The sequence below is a fragment of the Dasypus novemcinctus genome, chromosome 18 (assembly GCF_030445035.2).
Source record: "Dasypus novemcinctus isolate mDasNov1 chromosome 18, mDasNov1.1.hap2, whole genome shotgun sequence".
Classification (NCBI taxonomy): domain Eukaryota; kingdom Metazoa; phylum Chordata; class Mammalia; order Cingulata; family Dasypodidae; genus Dasypus; species Dasypus novemcinctus.
The window spans coordinates 20,815,995-20,833,024 of record NC_080690.1 but is presented as its reverse complement, the minus strand read 5'-3'; the positions used below and the strand labels follow the sequence as shown (position 1 = coordinate 20,833,024).

At 38.8% G+C, this 17,030-nt stretch overlaps 1 protein-coding gene across 1 annotated transcript in view; it reads left to right on the top strand.

The window, feature by feature from the left end:
• Window positions 1-17,030, top strand: part of SNTB2 (syntrophin beta 2) — a 129,561-nt gene that overhangs the window by 76,036 nt on the left and 36,495 nt on the right. The window contains exon 4 of the mRNA XM_058279792.2: window positions 7,396-7,538. Within this exon, the coding sequence (XP_058135775.1) occupies window positions 7,396-7,538 (143 nt within the window). The remainder of the gene's footprint in view (window positions 1-7,395; window positions 7,539-17,030) is intronic.

The following is a 17,030-nucleotide window of genomic DNA, read 5'->3' as shown; positions in this document are numbered from 1 at the left end:
TAGAGTCTAGGCCTGCACAACTTGGATTCTTAAACACAGCTGTGGCTCCGTCCCTATCCCTAGCAGAGGAGAAAGTTGGGAGACGCTTCACTGGTCTCTTGGGCAATGCAGGCAGCTTAAACCTCCACAGTTTACAGCACCAGCTACATCCTTGGTTCCTATTACACAAGCAGCAAGGGAGAAAGGCAAGAAAGCTCTACATTAAAGAGAGAAATTGCACCCAGAAAAAATATATCTAGTAAGCCAGATCTTGAGATTCCAACAAAAAATTACAACCCACACCAAGAAATAGGAAGATATGGCCCAGTTAAAGGAATAAGATAAGCCTCCAGATGACATAAAGGAGTTGAGACTATTAATCATAGACTTCCAAACAAATCTTCATAAATTAAATTAGATGACTAAAGAGATTATGCATATTAAGAGGACACTGGATGAGCAGAAAGAAGAATTTCAAAGCATACTTGAAAAATAGCAGGTCTTATGAGAGTGAAAGGTGAAATAGATGAAATTTAAAATACACTGGAATCATATAATAGCAGATTTGAGGAGGCAGAAGGATTTGGTGAGCTTGAAGAAATGGCCTCCAAAAGCGGAAATACAAAAGAACAGAAAAAACTGAACAAGATCTCAGGGAACTAAATGACAGCAAGAAACATGCAAACATACGTGTCATGGGTGTCCCAGAAGGAGAAGAGAAAGGAAAAGGGGCAGAAGGAATATGTGAAGAAATAATGGTAGAAAATTTCCCAACCCTAAAGGACATAGATATCCATGTCGAAGAAGCACAATGTACTCCCATCTGAATAAATCTGAATAGACCAGCTCTGAGACACATGCTAAACAGAATGTCAAATACCAAAGAAAAAGAATTCTGAGGGCAGCAAGAGAAAAGCGATGTGTAACATATAAGGGATCCCCAATAGGATTAAGTGCCAATTTCTCATCAGAAACCGTGGAGGCAAGGAGACAATGGTATAATATGTTTAGGATACTGCAAGGGAAAAACTTCCAGCCAAGAATCTTCTATCCAGCAAGATTGTCTTTCAAAAATGAAGGTGAGTTTTGAATATTCACAGATAAGCAGAAACTTAGAGAGTTTGTAACCAAGAGACCAGCTTTTCAGAAAATACTAAAGGGTGTGCTATAGTCTGAAAAGAAGAGAGGAGAGAGAGGCTTGAAAGAGAGTCTAGAAATGAAAATTTTATCAGTAAAAGTAACTAAAAGTCTCAAAAGAGTGGTGAAAATAAAATATGACAGCTAAAAACCAAGGTCAAAATAGGTGAAATAAGAACTGCCTTTACCATAATAACATTGAATGTTAATGGATTAAACACTCCAGCCAAAGACATAGACTGGCAGAATGGATAAGAAAATATGAGCCGCCTGTATGCTGTCTCCAAGAGACTCGCCCTAGACCCAAGGATACCAATAAATTGAAAGTGAAAGACTGGAAAAAGATATTCCATACATGCAGTAAGAAAAAATAAAACAAACAAGCAAAAAAAGAGCTGGAGTAACTATACTTAAATTAGATGAAATGGCCTTTAAAAGACATTAGTAATGCCCAATCTGAGGAGATAGGGAAAAAATTCCATTTAAAATAGTGACTAAAATGATCAGATATTTAGGAATAAACTAATGGTGTAAAGCACTTATATTGAGAAAACTACAACTCATTGTTAAAAGAAACTTAAAAAGACCAAAATAATTTGAAGAACATTCCATGCTTATGGATTGGAAGACTAAATAACATTAAGATGTCAGTTCTATCCAAATTGATATACAGATTCAATGCAATCCTGATAAAAATTCCACCAGAATTTTTTTAAAAATGGAAAACACAATTATCAAATTTGTTTGGAAGGGTAAGGAGGCCTGAATAGCCAGAAACATCTTGAAAATGAAGTGTAAAGTTGGAGGACTCTCATTTCTGGGCTTTTAAATCATGCTACCTAGCTACAGTGGTAAAAACAGCATGGTACTTGCATAAAGACAGACATAGAGAACAATGGAACTGAATTGGTGGTTCAGAAACAGACCCTCACATGTATAGTCAAGTGATTTTTGACTTGCCTGTCAAACCCACCCAGGTTGGGCAGAACAGTTCATTCAACAAATGGTACTGAGAGAACTGGATAACCATAGCCAAAAGAAGGAAAGGACCCCAGTCACACCTTACATAAAAATTAACTCAAAATGAATCAAAAACTTGAATATACTCCATCCCACTCAGGAGCACAAATTCCAAAGTAGGGCTCACTGACAAGGCACTAAACTCCAGAGCCATCTGCCATGACCACAGAACCTGTATGTCTCCATAGCCCTCAGGAGCAGCCGTACCTGGGGATTGTATCTGCTTTGGCTGTCTCTAGGATCCTGCTGAGGCATGCATAAGCATGGTCCCTCTGATGACCCGTGACTCTTTTTTGAAGACTCTTAGCCATATAAACTCATTTGTCTTTACCATTTCCCCCTTTTATTCAAGTTCTTTTTCTAGTTGCATCACCAGTTAGTGATTTGTAGTAATCCCTTGGCACCAGGGAGGCTCATCCCTGGGAGTCATGTCCCATGCTGGGGGAAAGATAATGCATTTACATGCTGAGTTTGGCTTAGAGAGTGGCCACATGTGAGCAACATGGAGGCTCTCATGAGGTAACTGTTAGGCATCCTGCAGCTCTAGGCCTAGTTGAAATTTCAGGCACACAGGCTCATAAACATAGTCATCAGTATCAAGGGCTCATCAGTGGACCATCCTTCTTCACTGATCTTTGCCCTTGCACTTTGGGGATTGTTGCTGTTCTATTGGGGAATGAGACAGAGCTCCCCTGGCTAGGAACTCAGCACTCCTTCAGTTGTCATTTGTAACTGTAACTACTATGAAAATACCAAATGAATATCTGAACATTTTTATATACCCTATATACATGCCCTGGAGAACTCCCTCCCAACCATGTGTCCTCCATCAATAACACCCCACACCAGTGTTTCTCCCCTGCCATAGTTGAACCCCTCTGTGGTCCAAAACTTATTCAAAAATGAAGCCTAATATATTGCCAAATTCAATTAGTGGGAAAATGAAATAGTAATGTTAGTAAATGTGACCTTTCTACACATGCCTCTTCTGTCACTTTTATTGAACCTGTGGTTGGTGCTAGGGTTGGTGTATACTCTGGAGAATTGAATCTCTGGACTGGCCATGTGCCAGCTTGACCCTGAGTCTCAGCAGAGTTGCAACTCCTACTCTCCGGATCATTGTACTTACCCAGGTCAGCTAACAGGGAGGTGAAGATGGTCAACCATCACACTAGGGAACTGAGAGTTCCTACAACTGCAAGCAGGAGAATCACATCCAACAACTATGTGGGATCTAAGCCCCCTTTCCATATAGAGGTGAAGTGGTCATCACCATCCCAGGGTCCACAGGATGGAGGAATAAAATACGGATTAGAGTGGACTTACTGGTATTCTTCTATAGAACCATTGTGACTAGTAATGGAAAAAATTGTAGCATTGACGTGGACAAAGTGGCCACGGTAGTTGTTGAGGGCAGGGAGAGGGAAGAAGAGAAGTGATGTGGGGGCATTTTTGGGCCTTGGAGTTGTCCTAAATTATATTGAAGGGACAGATGCTGGACATTATATATCCTGCCATAACCCACTGAATATATTGGGGTAGAGTGTAAACTACTATGAAAACTATTATTTGTGCGGTACAGCAGTGCTCCAAAATGTATTCACCAAATGCAATAAATGTACCACAATGATGTAAGAGGTTGTTGATGTGGGAGGAGTGAGGGGTGGGGTATATGGGAACCTCTTATATTTTTTAATGTAACATTTTTTATGATCTATGTATCTTCAAAAAATATAATAAAAAAACCCACCTAAATATAAAAGCAAGAATCAAAAAGCTTCTAGAAGAAAATATAGGAAAATATCTTCAAGCCCTGGTGGTAGGTGGTGGATTCTTAAAGGAGATAAGTGGAGGGCTGAGATGGACTACTGATGTTTAATGTATGTAGAAGTTTTAATTAGCTTTACTGTAAAGGTACGGAAGTGTACAGAGTTAATGGTAACACATTATAGTGGGTAACAGCTGGTTTATGGGGGGCATGTGGCTGAAAATGTTAGTCTAGGGATGTAAATGCCAGTTGATAAAATGCTAGAGGATAATGTAGGGACTGAAAAGTACTGTGGACCCAGAGGTGGATAAGAATTGTGATCGATGGTACAGATGTAAGAGTATCCATTGTAAGCTAGAGCAAATGTACATCACTACTGCAGGGTGGTGGGAATGTGGAGAAGCGTGGGAAAAATACAACTGGAGTGACCAGTGGACTGTGGTTAACAGTAATGTAATATTCTTGCATCTATCCCAAAGATGTACTGTGTTGATAATCAGGAAGTATGGAAAATGTGTGCCAAAAGTACGCTGTGGACCTGGTAATAATCATATGATATTATCTCATAATCTGTAACAAAATTCCACCATGGTGTGGTGTGTTCATCAGAGGAGTATTGTAATATGCATGATTGTTTTGTAAGTTTACAACCTGTCGTAAAAATACATTTTCAAAATAATAATAGGGTGGATTGGTGCAAAATGCACCAAATGTAAGAGAAGGACTATAGTTAGTAGTTAGATTTTGATGATATTCTTTCATCATTTGTAACAAATGTCTTAAAATAATGCAAGGTGTTGGTAGTAGGTTGATATATGGGACCCCTGTATGATGTTATGTGTGCTGGCTTTGTAAGTTCACAACTTTTACTATACACTTATTGTTTATGTATGTTAATATATAAATGATATAAAATAAAAATAGTAAAAGGGTGGGTTGGAAGAAAAATACACCAAACGTAAGATTAAAAAAAATAATAACAAACCCTCAAAAGTAAAGCCCTAGGGCTACCTGTGCTGATAATCACAATCCAAAATAAACACACTGTATATAGCAGGTAGCATTTTTATTTTAGTAAAAAATATATATATCATTACAAGTTAGGGCAAATTGAGGTTTCATTTTTCCCCAAAGGTAAGTAGAAGAGGGAAAAGATGCTTTCTAAAAGCTAAGGACTCAGAACAGCTAAAGAATAAACACTTTTTAAAAAACTTGCTAAACAAAAAGTTCTGTGTCATGAAATTGGACATTGCTTCTGTTGACCTTAGCATTTTTCCTTCAGAGCCCAAAATATCTTCTTTGGGAAGAAATAAATTTAATTTAGGTTTTCCAAATGCATTTACTCTGATCTGGACTTCAAAATCTCTCTCTGAAACTTAAAAAGCAAAATTAATTTTTTAAAATCAGATTATGATTTTAACCCTTTGGAAAGAGAGCTTTTACCTTAATTTCCTTATTAAAATATTGTCCATAACAATCTCAGTGACAAAAATTTATTAAGGAACATAAACTAGAAATCCCTTCAGGATATCTATGATTAAAAACAGTAAGAGGGAAGTGGATTTGGCTCAACAGATAGTGTCCGCGTACCACATGGGAGGTCCAGGGTTCAAACCCAGGGCCTCCTGACCCATGTGATGAGCTGGCCTACGCACAGTGCTGATGCATGCAAGGAGTGCCCTGCCACGCAGGGGTGTCCCCTGCATAGGGGAGCTCCACACACAAGGAGTGCACCCCGTAAGGAAAGCCGCCCAGCACGAAAAAAGTGGAGCCTGCCCAGGAGTGGGGCCGCACACATGGGGAGCTGATGCAGCAAGATGACACAACAAAAAGAGACACAGATTCCCAATGCTGCTAACAGGAATATAAGTGGACGCAGAAGAACACACAGCGAATGGACACAGGGAGCAGACAACTGGGGTGGGGGAGGGTGGGGAAGGGGAGAGAAATTTTTAAGAACTGTAAGAATGTAAGAGAGACTAAGTAGAACTGATGTTCTCCCTGCAGGTATTACAGAGTCATCCAATGACTAATATAGAGGCTTAGAAAACTTGGGTTCACTGAAAAGAAACCTGTAATTATTTCTACAGTATTGTACTTGAATTCTCAGTGTCAGATCATGTTTTTGTTGCTTTTAGCACACGGTAGAACACAAGTCCCTGCTGGCTAGAAGTCACTCCCCACTGCTAGAATTAGCTTATGACTGACTAGGAGAAAAGAGTCCCCATGGTAAATGTTTTATTACATAACTGAACCACTCAGGCTACTTTTCAGATTTTTTATTTGTTTATTTATTTTGTCTTTATTTATTTTTTTAATGTTACATTCAAAAAATATGAGGTCCCCATATACCCCCCACTCCCCTCACCCCACTCCTCCTATAACAACAACCTCCTCCATCATCATGGGACATTCATTGTGCTTGCTGAGTACATCTCTGAGCACTGCTGCATCACATGGTCAATGGTCCACAGTATAGTTTACACTCTCCCCCAGTCCACCCAGTGGGCCATGGGAGGACATACAATGTCCAGTAACTGTCCCTGCAGTACCACCCAGGACAGTTCCAAGTCCTGAAAATGCCCCCACATCACGTCTCTTCTTCCCACTCCCTACCCTCTGCAGCAAACATGGCCGCTTTCTCCAAATCAGTGCTACATTTTCTTCGATTACTAATCACAATCGTTCATGAGTAGGATATCAGTAAGTCCTCTCTGATCCATACTCTATTCCTCCATCCTGTGGACCCTGGAATGGTTGTGTCCACTCCACATCTATATCAAGAGGGGGCTTAGATTCCACGTGGATGCTGGATGCAATTCTCCTGCTTTCAGTTGTAGACACTCTTGGTTCTCTGGTGTGGTGGTTGACCTTCTTCACCTCCATGTTAGCTGAGTGGGGTAAGTCCAGTAAACCAGAGTGTAGGAGTTGCTAGTCTGTTGTGGTCAGGGCCTGGCTATCACATGGACAGTCCAGAGATTCAAGTCCCCTGGCTATACACTAAACCCCAGCGCCAACCACAGGTCCGGTAAAAGTAATAGGAGAGGCTTGTGAACAAAGATCACATCTGAATCCAGCTCCATCACACAGAAACACAAACTCCAAAGTAGGGCCAACTGACATGGCACTGAACTCCATCTTTTCAGATTTTAGATGTATTCTTAAGGTACTCTGACAATGTCCAAATTACCTTCAGAAGTCATTAAGGAAATGAAAAAGTGATGCTGAAGTGTTTCCTACCAGTAGATAATGTCTGTAACTCACTTGGGGAAAACTTTCTCAAACTACACAAACCATCTCATTCCTGCCAATGAAGAATCCCTATCAGTGGGAACAAACTTGATGGGATGCTTCGTGTATCTTTAAAACAGACTGGGAGGGAGGGGTGCAGGGGGAATTGAAAACCACTCTTTAGGTTATTGTTGAAGGGACTTTTACAATTACGTATCTTTACAGTTAGCTCTGCTTAATTGATTTCACCATTGTAACAGGCAAAACTAGATGGTGGACGACAACAATGGAGACCTGTCCTCATGGCAGTTACTGAGAAGGATTTGCTTCTATATGATTGTATGCCCTGGACAAGGGATGCCTGGGCATCGCCATGCCATAGCTACCCTCTTGTTGCCACAAGGTAAGACTAAAAACAAAAAGATATCTATCCTAGTCTAAATATTCTAATTTGAAAGTGAATTCTATATTTTTTAAATCTAAAATAGCATTTAAGCAACTAATGTAAGTTAATTTAGACACAAAAACTTTTCTTTCACAACCGTATTGATCATTTTTGCAGCTACTAACTCTGAAAATTGTTTCTGTCACCAGTATTTTTGTGTGATTTTTAGAGTGGTTGAAACAGCTTCCTAACTGTTCCTTCAAGACTTGCTTATCAATATAAGTAAATAGTGTTTCTTTACTTTATTGACTATGACTAGAAAACCACTGAAATTGTGGCAGTCTTTTGACTGAGTGATAAAAGCATTTAAACCATAATGTTGTACAGTGGATAAACCACACAACTCAGCCAAAATATTCTTCAGTTTCTCTTTCTACTGTATTTGATTCCATCAAATAAACAACAGGATGTTTCTAGCATTCCAGATGTAGAGAGTTAAAAGGGGAAAGAATAAAGAAATATAGATATAGGGGTCAAGATATCTTAGGGGTGGTACAATGAAACTGGTATGCATGTTCACATTCAGTTTTATTTGGACTGAAAAATAATCAGGTGTTGATATGACTTAACAAGTACATATTAAAAAATATCCCAACAGAAAAATATGTGGTAGTCAGAAGACCTAAATGTTGGAGCCATCTGGAATTTCCCATCAGGAACAGCAAGGATGCAGTGCGTGTGTGTGTGTTGGGGGGAGGAGGGGTGGTGGCAGGGGTCCTCCTTTGAGCAGACAAAGATTCAGGCATGGAGGCTTTCACTTTATATAGGATTTCCTTTAATTTATAAGGTTCCCTTACCTGTATAATTCTGTTTAGAAAAATGTAATTTTCATATAACTTTGCAAGAGCCCTCTCTGTAATTTAGAGCTGGAGCACCTAGAGCACAGAATAGAGAGAAAGGGATATTTTGAGCCTCGGAAGAAGGGAGATATGCCCTCATTATATTTTTCAGGATCTAAGGATTCTACAAAAAGCCTGACTTTAACCACCAGTTTCTCTGTTCTGTGTTTTTCTTTTATTCCCACTAAAATATAACCTCCTTGAAGTCAGGAACTATGACTTAATAATCTTAGTATTTCCCAAAATGCTTTGCATATAGTAGGGCCTCAGTAAATCTTATTTGAGTTAAATTCTATTGCTTAAATTATAATTTCTGTTATGTTTACATTGGGAGGGTGACAGGAATCCTACAAAACCATGTGGACATGTCTCAGTAGTTATAATTAGGACAATTAAATTGATAATCTCTAAAGATTTAGAGCTCTGAAATATAACTGTAGCGATCTCTTTAAATTTAAATTATGTGGAAGAAGTTTACACTCTATGGTATTTAGATCCCATCAAATACCTTTTAAAGCAGTAATGTAATGTTTATTTTTAAATGTCAACTTCTTTAATACACTGAATGTTTTACTTTTGGCAACAGTTTCAAAATCTGATGCAAAACTGTATGTCATTTTTAAAAATTGAGATATATTCACATTCCATATAATCTATCCAAAGTATACAGTCAATAGCTTTTACTATCATCACAGTGTTGTACCTTGATCACAAAAAATTTTAGAACAATTTCATTATACCAAAAAGAAAAGCATGCCTTAGCAGTCACCTCTCAATCCTTCTATCCTTCCCCAGCCCTATATAATCACTAATCTAATTCCATATTTAGATTTATATTTTATATATATGGAATCATACAATTTTATAGTACTTTGTGTCTGGTTTCTTTCACTCAGCATAATGGGTTTTCTTTTTGCCTGATATTAACATCTTGTAACATTAACATACATTTGTTGAGTTTTAAAGAAAAACAGTCTTTCATATCCAATATTACCCATATTCATATTCACATGAGATTTTACAGTGAAATCTCAGTCCCATATTATATTTTTTAGCTTTTTTACTATAATATACATGACCTTAGACTCTCTTTCAACCACTGTCATACCCATTGTATTAGTCATCCAAAGGGGTACTGATGCAAAATACCAGAAATTGGTTGGTTTTTATAAAGGGTATTTATTTGGGGTAGGAGCCTACAGATACCAGGCCGTAAAGCATAAGTTACTTCCCTCACCAAAGCCTATTTTCACATGTTGGAGCAAGATGGCTGCCAACAGCTATGAAGGTTCAGGCTTCCTGGATTCCTCCCTTCCAGGGTCTTGCTTCTCTCTGGGTTCAAGGTTCCTTTCTTCCTGGGGCTGGCTTCTCTTTTCTGTGAGTTTACTTCCCGGGGCTCCAGCTTAAGTCTTCAGCATCACACTCTAACATCAAAACTCCAACATTAAGAACCCTCAGCTCTGTTCTTTGCCATGCCTTTTATCTGTGAGTCCCTGCCCCTTGGTGGGTGGGGACTCAAGGCCCTAATGATGTGGCCCAGTCAAAGCTCCAATCATCACTCAATCATGCCCAGGTGCAGACCAGATTACAAACAATCCAATATCTATTTTTGGAATTCATAACCATATCAAACTGCTATACCCGTATAATAGCCCTGCTAGATACAAACACTATGATGTGCTTTTACTTTTCTAGTCATTTCCAAAGATTAACATACAACCTTTTTACCATTTCTGCATAGGTTAACCCTCAGTTTTCCATTCTCTAACCTCATTCTATTTTCTGGTGACCTATATTCTACTTATTAATTCCATGAAGTTACATAATATATTTAGTTCATAATAATAGCACAAACTGTATTTGTCCTTTTGTGTCTGGCTTGCTTCATTCAACATAATGTCCTCCAGGTTCATCCATGTTATCATATGCTTTACAACTTCAATTCTTCTTACAGCTGCATAATATTCCATTGTGGGTAAACACCACAATTCGTTTATCCATTCATTGGTTTATGGACACCTGGGTTGTTTCCATCTTTTGGCAATCATGAATAACACCACTATGAACATAGGTATACAGATGTCTATTAGTATCACTGCTCTCAGTTCTTCTGGTATATACCCAGTAGTGGAATTGCCGCATCACATGGTAAGCCATTATTCAGCTTCCTTAGGAACTATCAAACTTTCCTTCACAGTGGCTGCACATTCTACATTCCCACCAACAGTGAATAAGTGTTCCTATCTCTCCACATCCTCACCAACACTTGAAGTTTTTTGACTTTTTAATTGTGGCCATTCTGATAGTTTGAGATCTCATTGTAGCTTTGATTTGCATTTGTGTAATTGCTAGTGATGTTGAACATTTTTTTGTCATTTGTATTTCTCTTTGGACAAATGTCTATTTGGGTCTTTTGCCCAGTTTTTTAATTGGAGCATTTCTTCTTTATTGTTGAGTTGTAGCAACTCTTTATATATCATGGATATTAAACCCTTATCAGATATGTGATTTCCAAATATTTTCTCCCATTGAGTCAGCTGCCTTTTCACCCTTTTGACAAAGTCCTTTGAGGTACAAAAGTGTTTAATTTTGAAGAGGTCCCACTTTTCTATTTTTCCTTTTGTTGCTTGTGCTTTGGGTATAAGATCCAAGAAACCACCACCTCCACAATTTCTTGAAGATGTTTCCCTTTTATATTTAGGTTTTTGATCTATTTTGAGTTGATTCTTATATAGGGAGTGAGATAGGGATCTTCTTTCATTCTTTTGATTATAGATATTCAGTTCTGTCAGTACCACTTGTTGAAGAGACTGTTTTGTCCCAGTAATATAGACTTGGTAGGTGTAGCAGTTTGATATGGTTATGAATTCCAGAAATAGATATTGGATTATGTTTGTAATCTGGTCTGTACATGGACATGATTGAGTTGTGATTAAGGCATTGAGTCCCCGCCCCTTGATGGGTGGGGACTAACAGATAAAAGACATAGCAAAGGACAGAGTCAGGAGTTTTAATGTTGGAGTTTTTTTGTTTTGTTTTGTTTTAAAGATTTATTTTTATTTATTTCTCTCCCCTCCCCCCCAGTTGTCTGCTCTCTGTGTCCAGTTGCTGTGTGTTCTTCTGTGTCCATTTGTATTCTTGTTAGCAGCAATGGGAAACTGCACCTCTTTTTGTTGCATCATCTTGTTGTGTCACCTCTCCGTGTGTGCAGCGCCACTCCTGGGCAGGCTACACTTTTTTCACGCTGGGCAGCTCTCCTCACAGGGCGCACTCCTTGTGCGGGGGGCTCCCCTATGCAGGAGGGTCACCCCTGCATGGCACAGCACTTGCACGCATCAGCACTGCACGTGAGCCAGCTCACCACATGGGTCGGGAGGCCCTGGGTTTGAACCCTGGACCTCCCATGTGGTAGGCGGACACTCTATCCATTGAGCCAAATCCGCTTCCCATCTAATGTTGGAGTTTTGATGTTGGAGTTTAATGCTGAAACCTTAAGCTTGAGCCCCAGGAAGTTAGCTCACAGAGGAAACAGAAGCAAGCCCCAGGAAGGGAGAAACCCAGGAAGCCTGAACCCTCGCAGATGTCAGCGGCATCCGTCTTGCTCCAACACATTAAAACAGACTTTGGTGACAGAAGTACGTTATGCTTTATGGCCTGGTAACTGTAAGCTCCTACCCCAAATAAATACCCTTTATAAAAACCAACCAATTTCTGGTATTTTGCATCAGCACCCCTTTGCCTGACTAATATAGTAGGTTTGTCAAAAACCAGTTGGCCATAGAGGTAAGGGTATATTTCTGGACTCTTAATTCTATTCCATTGATCAATATGTATCTTTATGCCAATACCATGCTGTTTTTACCACTGTGGCTTTGTAATATGTTTCAAGGTCAAGCAGTGAAATTTGCCCACATTGCTCTTCTTTTTTAGAATGCCTTAGGTCATTTTGGTGCGCTTTCCCTTCCGAAAAAGTTTGGTAATTGCCTTTTCTATTTCTGTAAAGTTGGCTGTTGGAATTTTGATTTGTATTACATGGAATCTATAAATCAGTTTGGGTAGGATTGACATCTTCATGATATTTAGTCTTTCAATTCATGAACACAGAATGTCTTTCCATTTGTCTACGTCTTCTTTTTAGCATTGTTTTGTAGTTTAATGAATATAGGTCCTATACTTCTATTGTTAAATTGATTTCTAGGTATTTGAGTCTTTTTGTTGGTATTGTAAATGGATTTTTTCCCCTGATTTCCTTCTCACGCTATTCAATATCTAGTATAAAGAAACATTATTGATTTTTGAATGTTAATCTTTTATCCTGACACTCTGCTGAACTCATTTATTAGCTGAAGTAGCTTTATGATAGACATTTGAGAATTTTCTAAATACAGGATCATGTCATCTGTGAATAATGAGTTTTACTTCCTTTTTTCCTATTTGGTTGCTTTTACTTTTTTTTTTTCTTGTCTAGTTGCTCTAGCTAGAACTTCTAGTACAATGTTGAATAACAGTGGTGACAGTGGGCATACTTGTCTTGTTCACCACATTAGAAGGAAAACTTTTGGCCTTTCCCCATTGAGTGCAATGTTGGCTATGGGTTTTTCATATATATCTTTTATCATATTGAGGAATTTTCCTTCTATTCCTATTTTTTCAAATGTTTTTATCAAAAAAGAATGCTGGATTTTGTCAAATGTCCTTTCTGCGTTGATCAAGATGATCATGTGAATTTTTTTCCTTCATTTGTTAATGTGATGTATTCTGTTAATTGATTTTCTTATGCAGAACCACCCTTGAACACCAGGAATAAAGCCCACTTGGGCATGGTGTATAATTCTTTTGATATGCTCTTGGATTCTATTTGCAAGTATTTTTTTGAGAATTTTTTATCTGTGTTCATTAGAGAGATTGTTTTGTAATTTTCTTTCCTTTCGTATTTTTATCTGTCTTTGTTTTTGGGTGATATTGGCATCATAAAATGCTTTGGGTAATTTCCCCCCTCTTCAGTTTTTTGGACGAGTTTAAACAGGATTATTGTTTTGTTGTTGTTGTTTTAGGAGGTACCGGGGATTGAGCCCAGTATGTTGTATGTGTGAAGCAGGTGTGCAATCACTGAGCTATTTCTACTCCTCATGATTAGTGTTAATTCTTCTCTAAATGCTTGGTAGAATCCACCTGTGAAGCCATCTGGTCATGGACTTTTCTTTGTTGGGAGATTTTTGATGACTGGTTTAATCTCTTTAAAATGTGATTGGTTTATTAAGTTCTTATATTTCTAGCTGAGTGAATTTAGGTTGTTTGTGACTTTCTAGGAATTTGTCCATTTCATCTAAGTTATCAGTTTGTTAGCATACAGTTTCTCATAATATCGTCATATGATCTTTTTTTTTCTGTGGGGTCAGTTGTAATTTCCCCCTTTCATTTCTGATTTCTTTATTTGTATCTTCTCTATTTGTTCTTGTTGTTCTTGTTGTTGTTTTAGTCCAGCTAAGGTTTGTTAATTTCATTGATCTTCTCAAAGAACCAGCTTTCAATTTTGTTGATTTTCTTTATTATTTCTTTGTTCTCAATTTCATTTATTTCTGTTTAATCTTTATTATTTCTTTCCTGCTTGCTTTGGGAATGGTTTGCTGTTCTTTTTCTAGTTTCTACAGTTGTTCAGTTAGATCTTTATTTTAACTCTTCTTCTGTCTAAAAATGGACATTTACGGCTATAAGGTTCCCTTTCAGCACTGCCTTCACTGTATCCCATAAGTTTGTTTTTGTTTTTTGTTTTGTTTTGTTTTTCTTTGTTTTTTTTTTTTGAAGTACTGGGGTAGTGGTTTGAATCCAGAACCTCATATGTTGGAAGCCGGTGCTCAACCACTGAGTCACATCAGTGCCCCTGAGTTGGTTTTTTATTTGTTTGCTTGTTGTTTGTTTTTGTTTTTAGGAGGCACTAGGACCGAACCCGGGACTTCCCATATGGGAAGCAGTCACTCAACTGCTTGAGCCACATCCTCTCTATTCCCATAAGTTTTTATAAGTTGTGTTTTCATTTTCATTCATTCAATGTATTTACTAATTTTACTTAAAATTTCTTCTTTGACCCACTTATTGTTTAGGAGTGTGCTATTTAGCCTTCAAACAATTGCAAATTTTCCCCTTTCCTGTCTATTATTGATTTCGAGTTTGATTCCATTATGATCTGAAATGGCACTTTGTATAATTTCAGTCTTTTTATATTTATTGAGACCTGCTATTCTAGAGAAAGACCCATGAGCACTTGAGAGGATATATAACCTAATGATTTGGAATGCAGCATTCTGAATATGTCTGTTAGGTCTAACTCATTTATCATATTGTTCAAGTTCTGTTTCCTTGTTGATCTTCTGTCTAGTTGTTCAATCTGATGATATGAGTGCTGTTTTAAGTCTCCAACTACTATTGTAGAGATGAATATTTCTTTCTTCAGTTTTGCCAGAGTTTGCTTCAAGTATTTTAGGGTACCCTGGTTATTTATGGTTGTTACTTCTTCCTGATGGATTGTCCCTTTTATTAATATATAATGGCATTCTGTATCTCTTAGAACTCTTTTGTATTTAATGTCTGATTGTCAGATATTACTATAGCTACCCCTGCTCTTTTTCGGTTACTTTTTGTGTGGCGTATGTTTTTCAGCCTGTCATTTTTAGCCACTTTGTATCCCTGGGTCTAAGGTAAGACTCTTGTAGGCAGCATATGATGGCTGATGTTTTTTTATCCATTCTATCAACCTATATCGTTTGATTGGTGAGTTTAATCCAGGCACATCGATATTATAAATGGATTATTTACTTCTACCATTTTATTTTTTGGTTTTCATATGTCGTATCTTATTTTTGTCTCTCTGTTTTACTATTTTGGTTATCCTTTCTGCTATTCTGGCCTTCTACACTCTCCTCCAGACTTCTCTCTCCTGTCTTTTTCTTTCAGCCTGTAAGGCTCCCTTTAATAATTCCTGCAAAGGCAGATACTTTTTTACAAACTCTCTCAGTTTCTGTTTATTTGTGAATATTTTAAACTCACCTTCATATTTGAAGCACAATATTGCAGGATAAAAAATTCTCAGCTGGGAAACGGACTTGGCCCAGTGGTTAGGGCGTCCGTCTACCACATGGGAGGTCCACGGTTCAAACCCCGGGCCTCCTTGACCCGTGTGGAGCTGGCCCATGTGCAGTGCTGATGCATGCAAGGAGTGCCCTGCCACACAGGGGTGTCCCCCACGTAGGGAAGCCCCACGCGCAAGGAGTGCGCCCCATAGGGAGAGCCGCCCAGCGCGAAAGAAAGTGCAGCCTGTCCAGGAATGGCGCCGCCCACACTTCCTGTGCCACTGACGACAACAGAAGCGGACAAAGAAACTAGACGCAGCAAACAGACACAGAGAACAGACAACCGGGGGAGGGGGTGGAAATAAATAAATAAATAAATCTTTTTTAAAAAAAATTCTCAGCTGGCAATTTTTCTCTTTTAGTGTCCTAATTATATCTTACCTATCTTCTCATTGCCATGGTTTCTTTTCTTTTCTTTTTTAAGATTTGTTTATTTTATTTCTCTCCCCTTCCCCCCGCCGCCTGCCCGCCCGCTCCAGTTGTCTGTTCTCTGTGTCTATCTGCTGCATGTTCTTCTTTGTCCGCTTCTGTTGTCAGCGGCACGGGAATCTGTATCTCTTTTTGTTGCATCATCTTGTTGTATCAGCTCTCCGTGTGTACGGCACCATTCCTGGACAGGCTGCACTTTCTTTCGCACTAGGCGGCTCTCCTTATGGGACGCGCTCCTTGCACATGGGGCTCCCCTGCACAGGGACACCCCTGCATGGCACGGCACTCCTTGCGCGCATCAGTGCTGCACATGGACCAGCTGCACACGGGTCAAGGAGGCCCAGGGTTTGAACCACGGACCTCCCATGTGGTAGACAGACACCCTAACCACTGGGCCAAGTCCACCTCCCACCGCCATGGTTTCTGATGAGAAATCCACACGAAGTCTTATAGGGCATTCCTTTTATGTTTGGGTTTGCTGATCTCAGAATTTTTTCTTTATCTTTGATGTTTGATATTCTCAGTAATATGTGTCTTAGAGTATGGAGTAGGTCTATTCAGATTTATTCTAATTGGGGTATGCTGCACTTCTTGGACATGTAAATTCATTTATTTCATGAGAGTTGGAAAATTTTTAGCCATTATTTCCTCAATTACTCTTTCTGCCCCTTTTCCCTTCTCTTCTCCTTCTGGAACTCCCATAACGTGTGTTGTTGTGCTTCATGTTATCATTCAGCTTCCTGAGCCTATGCTCAATTTTTTCCATTCTTTTATCTCTCCTTTTCTCTCTTCAATTTCAGCTGTTTTGTCTTCTGTTTCACTTATACTCTATCATTTGAAGTCTGCTATTGTGTGCTTCTAATGTGTGCTTTTTTTAAATTTATTTATTTTTATTTACTTCTCTCCCCTTCCCCCCACCCCCAGTTGTCTGCTCTCTCTGTCTATTCGCCATGTGTTCTTCCTGTGACCACTTCTATCCTTATCAGCGGCACCGGGAATCTGTGTTTCTTTTTGTTGCGTCATCTTGTTGTGTCAGCTCTCTGTGTGTGCGGCAC